The following is a 19,199-nucleotide window of genomic DNA, read 5'->3' on the forward strand; positions in this document are numbered from 1 at the left end:
TATGAATACACTACACTGAGTGGCTCCCATTTTTGCACATTTAACATACATGAGTAGTCCCATTGAATTCAGTTGGACAACGCAGGTGAGTGAAGTTTATGTACATGCATCAGTATTTGCAAGACGGGGACTTGAAGCCCTGATCTTGAGGTGAGTTCCACACAGGTGACTCTAAGCCCGTAACTTGTAAAGGCTTATGTATGTGCTTATCTTTAAATCTGACAGTAGACTTGGACTATTACCTGTGTAAACATTCGCAGGTTGGGGGAGTGGTTTCTTTTGTAATTGTATTCCAAAATAGCCATTAAATATACTTTAAGGTATTTTCTGTTCGAAGTCATGTTTTCTCAATTTCATTTTCACCTAATGTTGAAAGGCATTTTAGGTTTTAACTCTTTACACTATTTAAAAATATAATGCATTGACATGCAAAATAGTATCTATTTGCATCAGAGAGAGAGAGAAATAACAAAATATTTGTAGAACAAAGTTTAGCTTTGGAGGGTTCCTTTGTACACCTCCACCTCTTATCTTCATCAAGCCAATCCTCACATTGCACTTTTTTAGGCCTGCATAACAATGCAGGACCTAAAATGAACTAAGGGGGCTATAAATACTATCTTGAAGCAGCACTGTCATTGCAACAATAGTGTTCTTGCACCACTAAGAAAAAGGAACCTACAGTCCTCATTATGAGCGGTCTGCTACTAGAAGGAGTGGTAATTCTGTCTGGTTGTTTCAGTGAGTTAAATAGGAGATGGCAGATGGTGTGGAAAAGACTCAGATATATCCACAGAGCTAGATGGGAAGTTAACTTGAGCTAAAGGACTCTGTTAAGATCAGGGAGTTGACAGGAGGAGCAGGCCCCAAATGCCTTAACTGAGTTGACCTCATGTTAACTCTTTAAAAAAAGAGGGTTTGGGATTATTTTTTTTTCCTTTTGGTAGGAATTTGTTTCTATGGAAACGGGCAGCATCTGGGGGTCTGTGCCTGTCCACAGATTAACCCCACCATTGAGGTGCTGGTGTCAGGACAAGCAGGACGCCTTTGGATGCCATCCTACCGTACAGAGGGGCAGCAGGCAGGCCCAGCGCTCGTTCCCAGCATGGGGCACCTGCAGTGAGGGAACCTCACCCAGGTAGCAGCCAAGGTGCAGGGAAGGAACCTGGAGAGCCAGTACCTGGCAAGCTCCAGCGAGCCCCGTTGGCCAGGGACAATAGGCACCCGGGGGAGTCTTCGGGCTCGTGGGGGTCCCGCATGCGGGTCCCTTCCCGCCTCGGAGCCTAGATAAGGGGCCCGATTCTGGGGAAGGGGACAAGGGGGAGCTGGGGCTCGTGAGACCCGCCCGCGAACAAAGGCTGCCGCGTCACCTGCCGCGCCCGGGCGCCGCGGGGGTTTAGGAGCCGCTCGCTGAGCCCTGGGGCGGCGATGAAGGAGACGAAGCCGGTTCCACCCCCTCCTCCTGCGGGGCCCGATCCCGGGGGGGGCCGGGCCAGGCCGCCCCCTCCCCCGGCGGAGCCCTGCGGCGCATGCCCCCCGCTCCCCGGGGCCAGGGGAGGAAGCGCCGCCCGGCGCCCGCCCCTGCACCAGCTCGGCGGGCAGCGGCCGGAGCAGGCGGGAGCCGCGGCCGGGGCCCGCTCCGCTCGCCCGCCCAGCGCCGGGCCTGGCGGCAGGTGAGCGGCCAGCGCGGCGGGGAGATGCCGAGGCTCCCGCGGCGCGGCCAGGCCCAGGAGAGCCGAGGCGGCCAGGCCGGGGCCGGAGCCGAGGGGCCGGACCAGGCCCGGGCCTCGGGCTGGCGGCCGGGAAGCTGTGGGCGCCGGGGCGCGGCCCAGGGCGGTGAGGGGCCGGGCTCTCGGGGACGGTTAAGGCCCGGGCTCCTGGGGGGAGGGGCCGGGTTCCTGGGGGCGGGGCCCTGGGGGGCGTAGGGGGCTCCCTGGGGTGCCGGGCGGAGGGGACTCGCAGGGGTGCCGGGCTGGGGGGCGCTGGGCGGGGGGGACTCGCAGGAGGTGACGGGTTTGGTTCTCCCGGGGGGTGACTAAGTCAGTGAGCGGGTGATGGGCCGGGATGAAGGGGGGTGACGGGCTGGGAGGCGGGGGGGGGCTCCCTAGGGGTGCCGGGTGGGGGTTGGGAGGGCTCACAGGGGGTGGGGGACTCCTGGGGGTGACGGACTGGGAGGCGGGGGGGGGCTCCCTGGGGGTGCCGGGTGGGGGTTGGGAGGGCTCACAGGGGGAGAGGGCTGTGGAGGGCTCCATAGAGGGGACTGGATCACTGAGCGGGGGATGGGCTGGAAGATGGGGAGCAGGGCTTTTGGGGTGACAGGCAGAAATATGGAAGCTCCGGGGGGCTCCATGAGGGGGGATGGGCTGGGATCCAGAAGACGGGGCTTGCGCGGGATGACAAGCTGGGCTCCTGGGGGTGACATGTCAGGGTCGCTGAGGTGAGGAGATTGGGTTAGTGACAGGCTGAGGTGGCTGAGGCTGGACTGCGGGGAGCAGTCCCTAGGGATGGCAGCCTAGGTGTCTCTGGAGCAGACTAGAGCAGTGGTTCCCAACCTTTTCACTAGTGCGGCCCACCCAAACATCCCCCCCCAAACTATTTGTGGACTCTCATCAAAACCAATTCTAGCCACTCTGCATGCTTCGGTAAACTAAAAGAAACCACAGCATAGATTTTGGACAACCATTAATAATGTTATTGGAAGAGATTTAATTTAACAATAATTATTTATTTAAAATGTATTTCCTGTTGTTATTTCATTTTTTTTTTTTTTCATGGACTCCCAGCAATACCCCAGGTTGGGAACCACTGGACTAGAGATTGTGGCCCAGGAAGTTGGTGGTGGTACCCATGTGTGAGTGTAGAAGTCAAGGGCTTGAGCTGAAACCATTTCTGGGTTGGGGTCCAGGGGAGCCGGGGAGAGGGTGTGTGTGAAGGTAGAGGCCAATGTGAGGTAGGGGAAAGACTAATGCTTTGATGTGTCATGATGGGCATCTCCTTTAGGAAGGTGAAACTCAGCATGCTTGGCCGTTTGCTTGGGCACTGAAGGTCCTGGGGCACTGTTCATTTGCAGCAATCAGAGTTTTCAACTGCTGTTCTCAAAGCCTTTTACTGAGGTGGGTGGCTGTCACTGTGTCCAGTTTCAGCAAACTGCTGAAGACTGTGTGGAAAGTCAGTGAACTCTAAAGAGCACTGTGTCCCCTTCTGGTCCCTGCCAACTCAGCAGGGGTCAGGATGCTAACTTTAATGTTTTGGCCATATTCCACTTTGATAACTTTTACTACCTCCTAAAGTCTCTTTGCTTATGTTTGGGTGCAGTATTCTTCACTTGCTGTCTTAAATTATTATGGTACATTACTCTGTAGCATTAAATACATGTGACATTCCTCCTTAGAAGTGGCTGCATTTCAAGGGTTGTTAAAGTGATAGCTGTGTATACTCTTCGTAAGTAATTTGGGATCTTTTGTCCATAAAGGTGTTGAATGTAGTTGTTATATGTAGGCTATTGATTTAACTTAGTGGCATGCAATTTGTTCCCACAGCTGCTATTAAATGATTAGCTGTGGTCCGGTGAGCTATGGGTAGATAACATGACACAAAATTTAAACCCCATCCTCTATGGATAGCTGTGAATTTTCAGTATGCCAATTATCTCATGCTATTCAGGAAATTAAGACATCCACTATTTTGGAAAGGGAGAAGTTATAATAGGGTAACAGACAGAGATGTCATGTATACAGAGTCAAAAGCTTAAATGTATTGTGAATGCATTACTGGGGTAACTAACTCTGGGTTCTGGTTTTTTTCTCGCTCTTAATATGATTGTTTAATTTATCATCAGTGTTTGAAAGCCTTTCTAGTTTTTATGAAGTATACTGTAAACTATATTTTAGAAAACTTAGAAAATATTTAATCATCTACATTCTTATAACAGTGATCCTCACTGTAGTACAAGTGGCAAGTAAAGCCTTCTATGATGCTACTAAGTAATGACCGATTAATTGGTTCACTGGTCGTTAATAATTGCTTGACACTTGAAAGGTCGAAGATAGGTTTTTTTTCTTTTTTCTTTTTTAAGAAAGAAATCTTAATCAATACCCTTAAAAATTAAATTATACAACAAGAGCAGTGCTCTAAAACTGATTATCATGGGAAAACAGTAATCGATGTCTAGTGCCAAAGTCTTGGATGAGAATGTTCTATGCCAAAATCTTATGGCAGGGAGATAAAGGACAAAAGAGCAGCAGATACATTAACTCCTGTGGACTTTCTGTGGTGGAAAATCATGTAAGACTGGGGTGAATCTTTCTAGACTGGTGGGATTTGAACAATGACCCAGGTTGCTGTTAAAATGACATTAAAGTTGACCCCCCTACCACTAGGTCAAAGAACAGGTTTGGCAGAAATGACAATATATAGCAAACTTCTGATTCTTTTTCATTCTTAACACTCCAAATGCCTGATAGAAGTAAACAGGCATCCTTTCCACCATATTTTAATACCCACTTGTCCATAACTTTTACATGAGAGGTAAAAAAAAAAATATATATATATATGCTTTGTTTTAAAAATTCTAGAACTGAAATAATTTTCAAAGAAAATATACTTCCACTAATTAAAAGGGTTCAAAAACATCTTTCTGAATAATGTGACTAAAAAAAGTTAGATTGGAAGAAATTCAAAGGTGGAAGCTTGGTTTTATAATCTATGCAGTATGATACCATGCGGTGACTGAGAACCATTATGTTTGTGGGGATGACTGAATGTCAGAGTTTTGGAATGGCTCCAGCACAGCAGTGTTTTGGCAGAACATGGAGGTTGGTAGCAGTATGCCTTGAGCTAGCAAAATAATGTCTTGACCCTGCAAACTGGTGCCTACAATCAGAACCCTGTGCCCTTGAGTCCCGTGTAAGGTCTTGGATGAGGTCTATTTTTCACACGGTGTCTGTCAAGTATTAAGAGAACAGGCCCCTATTGTTCATAACCTTCTTCCCACTTTTACTGGCTATTGAAGATTTGTATTTAGAAAAGGACTTGATCCTGCAGTGAAGTCATATTGCTAAAGCAAGGTTACAGTCATTAGTGAAAATATAATCATAAATGATATCCCTGCACAACCAAACAGATTATGAAACCAGGTTATGGATGTATGAAATTACTTAAACATAATAATGATGGCAGCGAAAATGCAGACAGACATTAGTAGAATACACTGTAGTTTTTCCCCTAAGTCTGTTCCAGTATGAAAGTTTCTCTTATATTTTAAAAATTTTCTTGTCTCCGCTTCTTTGTAGAATTAATAAAATGGTGCACTTCTCCCCATATAAACAGTCCTTCTTACCCATCCCTAAAATACAGCTGTAGCTCACCTTGACAGCTTTTTCCAATCCCCAGCAATTTAGAATTAGAATCAAAGAATACAATGTTCAAAGGACAGGAAAAGTTTTAAGTAGCTATAGTTTAATTAGCTGGATTGGACTATTGCTAGAACCAGAGTACCAGCAGATCTTTAATGACTGCAAATGGTCAGTGTCTGAGTTTTATCTCCTTTTTAAATAGTGCTCATCATAGGATTGGCATTTAAATGAAATTGAAGAGCAACTTCTGTGAATAACTGGTGTAACAAGAGTACTGGACATTAGTAACATATGAGTTACATCATCAAATATCGTGTGGTAATCTAAGTTGTGTTTATATATTTTACATTATATACAATATATACGTATTATTTTTCTTTTTCCTTAGGATGGAAGAGAGACCAGGCTGAAAAACAGTTCTTTGGCAGACGACTCCTTTGCCTGCTAGAATGTTTCTTATGAATCCTTCTCCCTTGATAGCTCTGCAGACAAAATGGGAGACATTCGGACAGTCGAGGAGTTGTAGATACCCTGTTTGCTTCTCTGAATCTGAAGAGGATGTTACTAGAGCATCTGTAAGTGCAAAAGTTCAGATGATTATAAACAACCTGCAAAATCAAGAGTCTTCCCTGGGTATGAACAATGATTATGATTGTATTCCACACAAAAAACGAAAGGGAGAAAAAGGAGGCAACAGACTTACACCTCGCACGAGGGTGCTGCAACAGCACACCAAATATGCCAAGCATAGTTGCCCTGCTGACTCTGATGGCACAGAAGTGGAAGCCAGTTCAGAGTTTGGGAACCTCCTGTTAAATTCTGATAGTGACGATTCTGTTGACCGAGACATAGAGGAAGCCATTCAAGAGTACTTGAAAAAGAAAAGCAAGAGTATCAAGCCATTGCCAGGCAATACAGAGTGTTCAGATAGGACAGAAAGAGACCACAGGGTCAAAAGGGAACTCTCACAGAACAAGGTGACTAGTAATCTACTCCCTATGAAATTTAAAGCTGAAATGGTAACTGAGGGCTTCATTTCTGACCACTTGGGAATCTGTGAAAAGCTACGGTCTGCTTCACCTGTAAGCATCAGCAGCGATGACTCTTTTGAACAGAGCATACATGCTGAAATTGTACAGTTCTTGAATGAAAAGAAACGGCAAGAAACTAACAAGTGTGTAATTGTGGAGGATAAAAAACTCGACCAGAGAGAGACTCAAGTAAAATCTATGTTTAAATGTAACAAAGAATCAGCTAACAAAGGAAACCGCAGTACTTTAAAGCCAGGATGCAAAGCACTCCTTTTAAGTCACCAGCCCAAGCTGAGGAAGACCAATGTACAATGTAAATGTCTGAAGTCTAAAATCAATGAAGAGCCATGTGATTTCAGTAAAGCAAACCAAGCACGTTTTAAAATTAGAGCCACTAGCCAACCATGGGTTGCAGAGCGAAATAAAGAAAGTGAAGGCAAAAGAAATTTCTACAAAACTGGAGGGGAACAAATACTTGAAAGCACACACTTGTCTGATTCAAGTAGTGATGATGGAATTGAAGAGGCCATTCAGCTTTATCAGCTGGAGAAATTCAAGAAAGAGGCAAATTCTATGACAGACTTGCAAAAAGGCGTGGCGAACATTTCTGAAAGCCTAGCCATAAGCTCATCAAAAAGTGCTTTGGCAGAAGACCATAAAAAAACTTCAGGCAGCAAGAGGAGAGAGAGTAGTACAAAATCTACCCCATTGAAAGGCACTGGCAATGAATTTAACAAACTCTTTAAGCCTCTGAAAAAAGCCAGGAGATGTGCATCTCCGGTAAACAAAAATCCCAAATGTGAGCTCACATTGCAGGCTTCATGCAGGGCAGACACAGCAGCAGAACTGATGTGTGCGGAAGCTATCCTTGACATTTCAAAAACAATAATTCCACTTCAAATGGAAAGTGAGGAAAAGCCGCTTGCAGCCAACCCTTACTTTTATCCCCAAAGCACACCTTCCTCCCACTGCGAAAGTGACAACAGCCCTGTGGACAGCGATGATAGCATAGAGCAAGAAATCAGGGCTTTTTTGGCTCTCAAGGCGCAGTCACAAAGTCTTGTAACAAAACCTGACAATTTGTCTCATTCCGTTCAAAGACCTTTGCCTTCTAAGCCTAACAGCATAATTGGCGGTCTTGAACCTTCCCTCCCTAAAACATTGAATCTATCTTTGAGTCGTAAAAGGAGACTTAAAGCAGAAAGCAAAGTAGCAAAACAGACCATAGACAATAAAACAGAAGGGATGGAGATGGTGTGTTCCCAAACAGGTCATGGTGATAGCCCCAAAATCCAAGTTTTGCAAGATGGGAGTGGCCAGAGCAGTCATAGAAAAGCCTGTGAAGAAACAAATCAGCAGCTGATCTCTACAGAATTAACTGGGCTTGTTGACAAGCATATGGTGGCTTTAGACTTTGCAGACAGTTTATTGCAGATTCACGATAACACAAGAGAACTGATAAAAAATACAGTGCAAGCTCAAGAGAGAGATGGTACAACAGATGACAAGAGCAGTTCTCTGGACAGTGATGAAGATCTTGATAGTGCTATTAAAGACCTCTTACGGTCCAAGAGGAAACTAAAGAAAAAGTCCAAAGACCAAAAAATCCAGTGCAAGAAAAAAGTAAGATTTGGTGACACAGAAACCCAGCTTTTGGATGAACTTAGTAGTGCCCAGCCAAAGGACTGGAAATCTACAAGTCCAATCCTGCTGAAAAGCTGCCTTTCAAAATCACGTAAAGATATTAAAGAAAATGTGGTAAGAAATCCCCAGAACAGTGTCAATGGCAAGCTGTCAATGGGAAGACCAGAAGGTATAAATGACTTGCAGTTTACATTGCAGTTTAAAGAAGAATGTAAACCTAAGCCCATTTCCAACCAGAATAACCTGGAGGAAGCTAAAAATAAAAGATGTTCTTTGACTGCTACTTTAGCAGCAGATGACAGCAGTTCTGTAGATAGTGATGACAGCATTGAACAAGAAATTAGGAAATTTTTGGCAGAAAAAGCTAAAGACTCTGTGAGCAATATGGAAGCACGGAGGGATAGCTTAACTGCTGGCCCATTGAGAGTTACCAAACCACGTGCAAATAAAGGAAAAGCAAAGCATCAGCTAACGGAAAATGAGACTGATACGTTATCTGGTCAGAATAAAAAAACTAAAAAGGTATCTCGGCAAACAAGTGAATTGAAAAGCTCTCAGAGAACTGTAGGAAAAAGTGCAATAATTCATGATGGTGGGAAGTGTGCATCCTACACGGAGAATGTCTACCTCCATACTACTGTGGAGTTGAAGGCTGAGCAAGGAACAGAATGGACTAAAGGTGTATCTACTGGTGGTTTATCTGTAAAAGGAAATTCCTTAGGTAAAAAGAGTACGAGGGAGCCTAAGCAGAAAAGCCTTCCATCTGCAAACAGCAAAGGTGGTGGGCGTAAATTGCAAAATTACTTTAATGCTAAATCTAATTCCAAAAGAAATAGCCCCTTTCAGTTAAAAATTTCCAGCAAATTTATAGCTGGTCTGAAATATGCTCGTGAGAGGAAGAAATCTTTGCTTTTAAACAAAAGGCAAACTGTAGAACTTTCTCTTCCCCATAGCAGCACATTAAAGACTGCTGCAGCTCTCTCAAATGTTTGTGCGCTTGAGCAGAAAAGTGGAGACTTGATGGAAAATGGGAACATTGGTGGAGAAGAAAAGACAGAAATAAAAGAAGCAAGTTTTGCTCAGAGCCTCATAGTAGATGAGACTAGTCTCCCTATAGCAGAGACCTGTGAAAAACTGGAGGTTGATCTTTTGCATGTTAAAACTGAAATAGATAGTTACAGAAAGGAGAACACTTTGGAAGACAACCCGATGCATTGCAGCTCAGAGTCAGTTCCAGATCCCCCATTACAGGAACCCATCCCAGACTCAGTAAACGGGGACAAAGTTAGCACTGATGCATTAAATGTTGAGAGCCAAAACATACAGACTAAGGAAGAGGAAGGAGAGACACATCAGGACAGCAACAGGCAGGAAGAAATTAGTGTATCTAAACCTAGTTTGGAGGGGAAAATGTTAGCCGACCAAAGCAGGGAAGCTGATTATAAAGAGGACCAAGTTCAGGAAGCTTTAGACAGAAGGTCTGCAGAATTTAGTGACATAGCTGTAGAAGGATGCACAAGTTCCGTGGTGAAAAGCAAAGGGTCAGATTTGTAAGTACTTCTTTTATAATAACATTCAGTCTTTTAAGAAAATACCTATCCTTGTAAATATCTTGATAAAACTAGAGAGTAGAAGGAAGAAGATGAAAGAAACTGATCTATATATATCATGTATACACTAATGTGAAAAAATCCTATTTAACAGGTGTATCATGGATATAAATGTTTAATTTTTTGTAGACTTTTGTAAATTATTTAAAGTGCTTTACGGAAATATTTTTATAATGATTTTTAGGGCATGCGTTACAAAAGATGCTGTATTTACCATGTAATTGTCATAGCTAAAACAACAGCATGGCTAATGATGCTTTAAAATAAATTACATGGTGCATCGGAACATACATATTTTGAAAGTGAGCCTGTCTGTATCCATGTAATGTATTGGCCAGTTGTAAGAGATCTTAGAAAACAAGGGTAGTTGATTAGGAATATTACAGATATTGAAGCACATACTCTGACGTTTCATGGAATTGGAATGATGTTAGAACAGCTTCTTGTAGCCATTTGCCACTTAGGTTCTGATCTTAAAGTTAGAACTGCTCTGCTGGACCATGGCAAACTAACACAGGCCCACTGAAATCAATGTAGCTCCATGCAGATGCAAGGGTCTGTCCTTGTAGATTCAGCAGCAAGTTCAGGAACATGGTGTGGAGCAATCTTTTAGGGGCTTCACTTCCTTTTATCTTCTGAACAATCTGATAACTTCCTGGAAAAAGATGCTTCAAAGCACAATTGCAGTTCACTAAAGTGATGTGGCTCCTTGCTTCTATATGTTCATTCTAATACCATTACTTTATTGGACTGCACTAGATCTACAGGTTGCTGAAATATGCCAGGCCAAAATAATTCCATAGGCATTCCTTAATCTAAGTTTTGGCCTTCAAAATTATGTTACATTGGCGTGTCTTGTGAAGAGATTTTAACAGTGGTTTTCTACAGGATGCTTCTCTGCAAAAATGTGATCCCATTTTGCTGCTCCATGCAATGGAGAGAACCTAGGCTTGCCATAGTAAATGCTTGCTTAATAGCTTTGTCTAGCAGGTGTTTGAGTGAGATCTTAGGGTATTTTCAGGTTCCTACTCTGTTCACCCCTCACACCATCATTCCATCCAGAGTAACAATCAGGGGTGATTGTCTTTTCACTGGGACACTTATTTTGGATTAAGAGTACCTCACACATGTACTCGCACTGAAATAACAGAAATATGTGAATTCAAACATTTAGTGAGTTCATTTCCACTTTGTGGTTGTGAAACCCTTTGTCAAGCCACTCTCTCGTTATCAGTTAGATGTAGCATTTCCATGATAAAGTGGTCTTTTAAAATGGCTAACCTCTTCCAAATCTCTGTCTACCACGCATCCATTTACTTCAACAGCCTGGCCTGAATTTTCTGGAGTTAGGCAAAAGCAGTCAAGAATGCATGTAGTATTGTATTTCATCCTCCTATCTGCACTGATCTTGCAGAGAAGTGGCAGACTATGGCATAGAATAGTGTAGAACTAGTTATGTTGTTCTAAAGCAGAAACAGTCGTCTTTATGTCGAGACATCTTTTGTGTGTTTTATACTATTGTGCAGTTACACTTAAAAAGATTTTAATAGTGGTCATCTGACATCTTATTGCCTGGGAATGTTTGATTTTTAGATTAAATATTTGCATTAGGTCACTAAAAACTTGAATTTAGTAATAGCACACCCAGGAAAAAAATTATTCTAAGGTCCCAGACTTGCAATTAGTCTGTACAGGCATACGTTTCTGCCTGCCTGAATCTGATAGCAGGATTTGGACCTTTAATTTGGAACTGAGATGCAAGATGATATTTTAAAATAGCAGTTTTCCAAACAGATTGCTTTACTAGCATTAAGATATAAATAATTTCAAGGAGGGAAGCACTGTATGCCCTGTCTGTATAACCTAATCTGTTTCCTCAATTAAAATTTCAGGAAACCAACATTAAGATTTTAAAAGTGTCTGCTTCCCCGATTGATGTGTGTGTGGTGGAAACTTTTCTTGGTGTACTAATTCACTTCCAGTTAAGATGCAATTTCTTGTAACTTGTGCTTTAAACTAATCTAATTTTTAAAGAGCACTTTTTTCAGAATTGGAAAACTTGATTTGTATATAAAAATTGTGTGAATTCATAAGTTTATAACATTTAATAAATTGGGTTCTGATCATGAACCATGAAACAAGCAAGATTTCAAAGTGGTTTGTATCAACATCTTGAATCCAAAGATTGATTCAGAATAAAATCTTTCTGTTCCTGTCCATTATTATTGTTATTTTTAATGCAGATTGTCAAGAGCTGCTTCCTACAGATTTCTGGTGGCTTGGGTCATCAGGATTTAGACAAAAAATGTATTCCTGCTTTCCTTGAAGACCGCAGCAGAACTCCCATGGATTTCACTGAGAGTAAAATCAGGGACCTTAAATACTCATTCGTTCCAGTTGCTCATTTTCTCCTCCCACCTGTGTACCTGAAATCATAATTATAAGGCTATGACACCAGGAGTTTGGTTTCTAGTGGGAATAAGAAGCAGAAACAGATTTTGAAAGATCTGAGGTTTACACACACATTCCTAATAACAATATAAAGAGAGAGGGGAGAAGCTGCAAAGCATAGGAAGAAGTATAGAACGGAGCTCAGAGAATTCTATGAGCAATGTGAAAATGGGTCTGTAACTCTAGAAGGTCTTATGGTTACACTGAAAGCAGGGTTGTCAGATGCTCCTATGCTGCAAGGGAAGTAGTGATAGGCATCACTTTTCCCCCTAAGCTTGTGGACAAGGAATGGGTCTTTCCTCAGCTTGCTCTCACCCATAGCAGCTTGTGAAGACAGCTTTGCAGGAACACTGTTTTTTCTTGGGAGGTAGGAAGATGTCCACAAGAGATGGTGGGATTGGAAGTGGACAACATTTGTAGAGACCTCACTGAGATACTTGGGCCCGATTGGTCCCCACCTTCTAGGATTAGCAGTCACTCTTAGAGCTTGACTACACTAGCCTGGAAGATCGACCCATTCAGGGTTGATATTTTGGCATTCAATTTCGCACATCAAGGAGACACACGAAATCAATCTCTCTGGGCTCAGCAGTCAACCCCTTGTACTCCTTCTCTGGCAAGGAGTAAGGGAGGTCGATGGAAGAAACACTCCCATTGACTTCCATCAGAGAGGACAGACCTTACAGTTGACTGCAGATACATTGATTCTAACTAGCTAAAATTGTCGTAACTAAAATTGCGTATCTGCAGTTGACTGTAAGGTCTAGTGTAGACTTGCCCTTACCCACCAGTACTTTTCCAGTATCCAGTACCAGCATACGCTCCTTTTAGTGCCCAGGCCCACTGCTGAGCTTTGGAAGCAGTGAAGTTGCCTGCCTATGCTGGAAGAGAAAGAGACAAATGGTTTTCTTCTTACACTGGGGTGTGGATGACTAGGTTTGAGTCTATGTACTGGGAGGAGGGTAGTTAGGGCTAAAGGTTTTATAGTTCCAGGAATTCAAATTTTTCTACCTCCATAACTTCAGAAGTGCTCACTAGCTAGTTTGGAGAGAACTTTATTCTAACAGATATATTGGAGCATAAGCTTTCATGGGCAAAGACCTACTTCGTCAGATGCATCTAATGAAGTGGATCTTTGCCCATGAAAACTTAACCTCCAGTATATCCATTAGTCTATAAAGTGCCACAGGACTTCTCATTGTTTTTGCGGATGCAGACTAACACAGTTACCCCTCTGATAACTTTATTCTAAACACCACATCGTCTTCAGTATTGGTGCCACAGCCGTATGCAGACTGTCATGCCAGGGTTCTTTCCATGCTGTTTGCAAAAACATCATTCTGGGTATAGTTAGCATCAGTTATTCATTTAGTCAAAAAATAAAGCTGAGTCTCTGGAATAATAAAAGTAAAATAATAAGCACTGCCCAGTTAAGGAATAGTAACATGACATTAACTGACTCAGAGACTCTGGATTATGTGCGTCCAGAACCTGCTCTGGGATCACAAAAGAGCTCTGCGTGACAGCTTCACGCAAGACAATGTTGTCTTAGACCAACATGGTTTACATGTCTGTTTTCCTTGCCATGAGGAGCACCTTACTGGCACCAAAAACTGGAAGGGCATGGAGCAGACCAACCTGCTCAGCCCTATCTGTGTCACTTCCAGATGATGATTGAAGGTGCACTGGCAGGTCCATGCAGTGCCTCTCCTGTGGTTACAGTGACCCCAAACCACAGTTAGATACTTGTGCTATTTACAGCTCCCTCTTTCCTCTGTAATAGACAAACTCAGAACTTGGCAGGTAAGTAAAGAAAAGTATTTATTTTTAAAATGTAATTATTCATCATTTTTAAGTTGGTGCATAAATTCTGCTAATTTAGGTTTTAAATAATTATATATGGATGCCTAAAGCAGAAGTGATTATAAGGCAGGTCTTTGTCAGTTTCTTTGTCTAGTGATGCATTTTTTTGTGCTGTTTTGCAGTTCTTTAAGAACTTCTATTGACCCTGGATTGACAATACAACCTTACATAACTTTGTCTCCAACACAGCTGTGTGAAAATCTTACTTTAAAAATCCAGAATGGAAGGAGAGAATTCCAGGTAGATTCTTAGCTGTTAAATTTCACCTTTCTCATTGTTTAATCCTTAGTGTTCCAAAGTTTAAAATGTTTAAACATCCAGAGGACCTCTTCTTTGTCATGGATATTCTCTGGAGTTTACTAGCTATCTTATATTTAATGCCCATATAAATTGATCCTAGCAGGAATCATCTGGAGGGGACTTTGCTGGCTAGACTGGACCTGAGCCATGGTTGTAGAAAAGTCATCTCTTTACCTTACTTAATACAGAATTTGAGAGCAGACTTCACTAAAGCATTTATGCAGCATTCAGACACCAGAATTGATTATCACGGTTTACAAATGCTAAATACACAAGCCCTGTGTTGGCCACGATATATGTTGCATGTAAACTGGATAATATGGAAGATTTGTAATAAAATAAGGGAGGCTTTCGCCTGTAGGTTAGCTGTGATTTTAAGGTGCTTGTATCTAACATTTGGTGAGTGTTGTGCAATGAATTTGCCAAGTCTCAGTTCCATTCCTAATGTACAGATGTCCCTATTAATAAAGCCACCATTTCAGATGGCATTAATAAATGCCTTTCTTGACCACTCACTAGAGAGGTCATGAATGAAATCCAACTGTGGAGGTCCCTCCAAGTCAGGAAGAAAGTTGATATGCATGCCTACAAGGTCTGTTCTTTACCTAGTCTGCTATTAAACAGAGGACCTGAATCCTTAAAGGTGTCAATACAGCAGTTTCCATTAGTCATCACTTCCTCTAAAGCTGCTGAAGATTAACTATATTTCAGACGCTAATACAACAGGGATGGCTCATTAAAAGCAACTAGGCAGAGATCTGTAAGATGTGAATGGCAGGGCTACAGAAGGAATGCAGGGCTGTCTTAAAATATATGGAATAAGTGTTTCCAGAGACTGAGGAAAATGTTATACTAGTAAATTCTGAATTAGTCACACTTAGAGAACATGTAAATTTATACACCTGAAATAAACAGTTTTGCTTAGTGCTAAGTGCATCTACAGCACCCTTGTAATAAATATTCAAATACAGTCTAAAACGTTTAGACTAAAATCTGTGTGAATACGTAAAAAACAAATCAGATGCCCTAGTCTACCATTTTTGTGTGGGCAGTTTTCTTCATAGGCCTATGGAAATACTTTTCCCACCTAAATCGTATTCGTATGTTTAATCTAGGAATATGGTGGTGGGAAAGGAAGTTTGGAGCTTTCAGAAAGCATGCTGTATGCTTGAAGAAAAAAACAAGAAGCCTGATTTGTTGCTCAGGGTTGAAAAGCAATGGAAATTGCAAAATGTATATTTTGAATCTCACAATGACACCAGCTCTAGTTTTTAAATCCACTAGTAGACTTTCTGCAGACAGTTTTGTAGCTCTTCTGCTGTTTGATACAGCCATTCAAGGCTTTCCACGTAGAGATTTTATCACTTATGTCTTCACTAGCCCCTCCCTTTCAGAAGGAGCATGGTAATGAGGGAGTTCAGAAGTTGCTAATGAGGCGCTGCTATAAATATGCAGTGCCTCATTAGCATAATGGCAGCCATGCACAATCTGAAAGTGACGCTTTCGGAATGCATGCTGCTTGTGTAGATGGGGGCTTTTTGAAAGGACCCCCCAGACTTCAAAAGCCCCTTCTTCCTATTTGGTTTCAGGAAGAAGGGATTTCGAAGGCGGAGGGGGTGGGTCATTTCGAAAGGCCCCTGTCTACACAGGCAGCATGCTTTCTGAAAATGGCACTTTCAGATCGTGCATGGCTACAATTATGCTAATGATGCACTGCATATTCATAGCAGTGCCTCCTTAGCATCTTCCAGACTCCCTCATTACTGCGCCCCTTCCGAAAGGAAGGGGCTAGTGTAGATGTAGCTACCATGAATAGTATCCAAATGCCCTAGTTATTGTGATGTTTGAGTCTAAAAATGAAGGGCTAAGCACTGTGGCTATGTCTACACTAGCCAAAAACTTCGAAATGGCCATGCAAATGGCCATTTCGAAGTTTTACTAACGAAGCGCTGAAATACATATTCAGCGCTTCATTAGCATGCGGGCGGCTGCGGCACTTCGAAATTGACGCGGCTCGCCGCCACGCAGCTCATCCAGACGGGGCTCCTTTTCGAAAGGACCTCGCCTACTTCGAAGTCCCCTTATTCCTACGAGCAGATGGGAATAAGGGGACTTCAAAGTAGGCAGGGTCCTTTTGAAAAGGAGCCCCATCAGGACAAGCTGCGCGGCGGCAAGCCGCATCAATTTCGAAGTGCCGTGGCTGCCCGCATGCTAATGAAGCGCTGAATATGTATTTCAGCGCTTCATTAGTAAACTTCGAAATGTCCATTTGCATGGCCATTTCGAAGTTTGGGGCTAGTGTAGACATGGCCTGTGTTACCTCAAAAGGATGAGTTGGTTGTGCAACTTGTATTAGTTCATCTAGAAGGGATGTGTAGTTGGGTATTTTCCAGCACTTTCTAATGGTACACAAACATATTTTGTTAACAATCTGATTTTATTTTGCATAGCATCTTTGTAGCACATTTTGGGATATTGTTTGGATTAAAGGTAAATCATGCAAGGCAACGTGTAGTGGAAGAGAACCAGGAAAATGGGTTAGGTGAAAGAGAAAAGACGTTATTTTTAAGGTGAGATTTTAAAGTTGTGGACAAAGTACTGAGAGAGATATGGGCAGGAAAATATGTGGGGGGTTTTTGTTGTTGTTTAGTTTTGTGTTTTTAAAGAGGCAGTCCTGTATGTAAACTGATCACATCTGTAGAGAATGTGGGCTGAATAGAAAAACTATGAGAACTTTCTTGTTTACTCTGCACTGTGTTGACTTTGCATTTCAGACGAAGAATTGGCAACAGTGGAAGAAATGAAAACATGTCCTGAAATCCTACAAGAGACATGGTGAATGAGAAAGCAGAGGGTTGATTTTATTTTCTAAATTGCTTCCTCTTTTCTTTGGAAGCTATATGATAGATATTGAAAATATAACCCTTTTGTGCAAATTTCAGTCTTTATTATACTTGTTCAACTCTATTGATGGGTTATAAATAAAGTTGGAATTTTGCCAGATATTTCTGTATTTGCGATCACTAATATTGTATGGAACTACACCCTGGGTCTCATCCAGAGCTCTTTGACATCTGTTGGAACAACAGTAGGTTTGGATCAGGCACCATATATTTGTATGTTTTATTCTGTGTTCATGCCTTTATCAAACTTACTGTTCACTTTCGTATTTCAGGTTTTTCATTACTGATCTTGTTAACACAAAGTAACCTTTCCTGGTTTGTATTTTTGCAGACATTGCCATGTCATGCTCTAATTCAGTTTGGTTTTATAAAAATGATCCAATTCAGAGCTAAGTTTTCTTAAGAAAATTTTATGAAAAATATAGGTTGCTATAGGAAGTAGATATCAGATCTATTATATCAATTTTTTTCAGACAGAAGCTTGCGAAAATTGTTATAGCTTCTAGTTATATACTACCTGTGTATTATACTCAAACTAGGATAGTGTCTTGCCCACAAAGTTCTTTAGAGCTATAGGTAGAAATGCATTGCCAAGTTAGCACTGAAATGGAGTTTTGTTTGCATATATGACAGTTTTTTGGTTGTGTAATTCCTGTTGTTGCAATAAAACTTTAGAAAATATTTTTTGGGGATTTATTGCCCTTGTTTGAATAATAATAGTCTTGAGACAGGACAGAATAACAAACAAATTAATAATATTTAAAGGGTTAATATGTTTTGGAAAACAGGTATGTTTAGATATCCTGGTAATAGTCTAACCAACAAAGGTTCAGAAATGCATTCATCCTTAAATACCATGCACTACATTAGCCAAGAGTTGAAAAGATCACATGGGATTGAAGAGAAGTGTGTTAAGTGTATGTATATCTTTGTTGTAAGTTATGTTAATTGAACTACCACTTAATTATAAGTAACTGCATGTTACTGAAGGGCTTCAGCAACCGTTTCTGCCTGCACACCTCAATATCATTTATCCCTATTCAATCTGTGTTAATGGATCTTTTATTTTCTAATAAAAGTTCACTCTGGAATTCTGATGCTGATTTTTTTTCCAGTTCGCTGGTGAAATGTACTTGTGTTCCATAGATGGAATTTATTGAAACTGTTCTCAGTTACATTTCTTTAAAAAAAAATTAATCTCCAAACCTAAACTTTTGAGGTCTTAGCTCTTTGACAATCTCAAAAATATTTCTCTGATTACACCTTTTCTAAGATTTATGAACATGCTTCCTCTTTTATATTCGCCTTGTCAAATCCTCTTAGGAAATGCCATCTTATCAAACAAGGTAAACATTTTCTGCAGTAGAGGAAAAGAAAATTATCTTGCTAATCTATGACTTTTAAGGTTAATGTGTTGGCCCCTTTTTGTTAATCTGGTGCCACTTAACTGCACTGTTTGGGGAGTTTATATACTTTTATTATTCTAAGTGATATCAGCTCAGATTATAGAACTTTCTTTCTTACAGTAGAAAAGAGTCCATGTCACACAAGTCACCATCTTATCTGGTGACTTTTTGAATTGTGTTCAATAATGTATTTGAGGAGAAAACAGACAATGTATTCATATCAGATGGTGAGGATTAAATATTTCTACTCCAGTAATAACTAAGGGTGAAATTAAGCAGCTGCTAAAATTAGACATTTATACATCAGTAAGTTAAGATAGCTTCCAAGCAAGAGCTTTGAAAGAGCTGGCCAAGGAGCTCTCTGGGCCTATTTGGAACACTTCTTCCCCAAAAAGTAGGGAAAAAAAGAATGTAATTTGCCAGTGTTTAAAAAGAATAAATGGGATGATCTTGGGTAATTACAGGTCTGCCAGTCTGGCATTGATCCAAGCAAACATAACAGAGGGGCTGATACCGTACCTGTTTAATAAAAAAAAATAAAATAAAAAAATAGATAATCGATGCAAATCACTAAGGATTTATGGAAAATAGATCCTGACAAACTAGTTTGATGTTTGTTTTGATGCATCTACAAGTT

The 19,199-nt window shown here is 41.5% G+C and overlaps 1 protein-coding gene across 6 annotated transcripts; it reads left to right on the plus strand.

The window, feature by feature from the left end:
• The first annotated feature begins 1,505 nt into the window (after positions 1–1,505).
• PPP1R26 (protein phosphatase 1 regulatory subunit 26) lies at positions 1,506–18,334 on the plus strand. 6 transcript variants are annotated; one of them, XM_075015198.1, is made up of 5 exons: positions 1,506–1,673; positions 3,001–3,113; positions 5,743–9,579; positions 14,076–14,193; positions 17,028–18,334. In XM_075015198.1, the coding sequence occupies exons 3-5, from the start codon at positions 5,804–5,806 to the stop codon at positions 17,055–17,057; spliced, it is 3,924 nt and encodes a 1,307-aa protein (XP_074871299.1). In that variant the 5' UTR covers positions 1,506–1,673; positions 3,001–3,113; positions 5,743–5,803; the 3' UTR covers positions 17,058–18,334. The 6 variants fall into 6 exon arrangements, with proteins under 6 accessions (XP_074871299.1, XP_074871298.1, XP_074871297.1 ...); XM_075015193.1 differs by lacking the exons at positions 1,506–1,673; positions 14,076–14,193; positions 17,028–18,334 and adding exons at positions 2,562–2,642; positions 2,784–2,851 and having other exon boundaries at positions 5,743–11,780; XM_075015196.1 differs by lacking the exons at positions 1,506–1,673; positions 14,076–14,193; positions 17,028–18,334 and adding an exon at positions 1,821–1,836 and having other exon boundaries at positions 5,743–11,780.
• The last annotated feature ends 865 nt before the right edge of the window (positions 18,335–19,199 follow it).

The sequence above is a fragment of the Carettochelys insculpta genome, chromosome 21 (assembly GCF_033958435.1).
Source record: "Carettochelys insculpta isolate YL-2023 chromosome 21, ASM3395843v1, whole genome shotgun sequence".
NCBI classification, from domain to species: Eukaryota; Metazoa; Chordata; order Testudines; family Carettochelyidae; genus Carettochelys; species Carettochelys insculpta.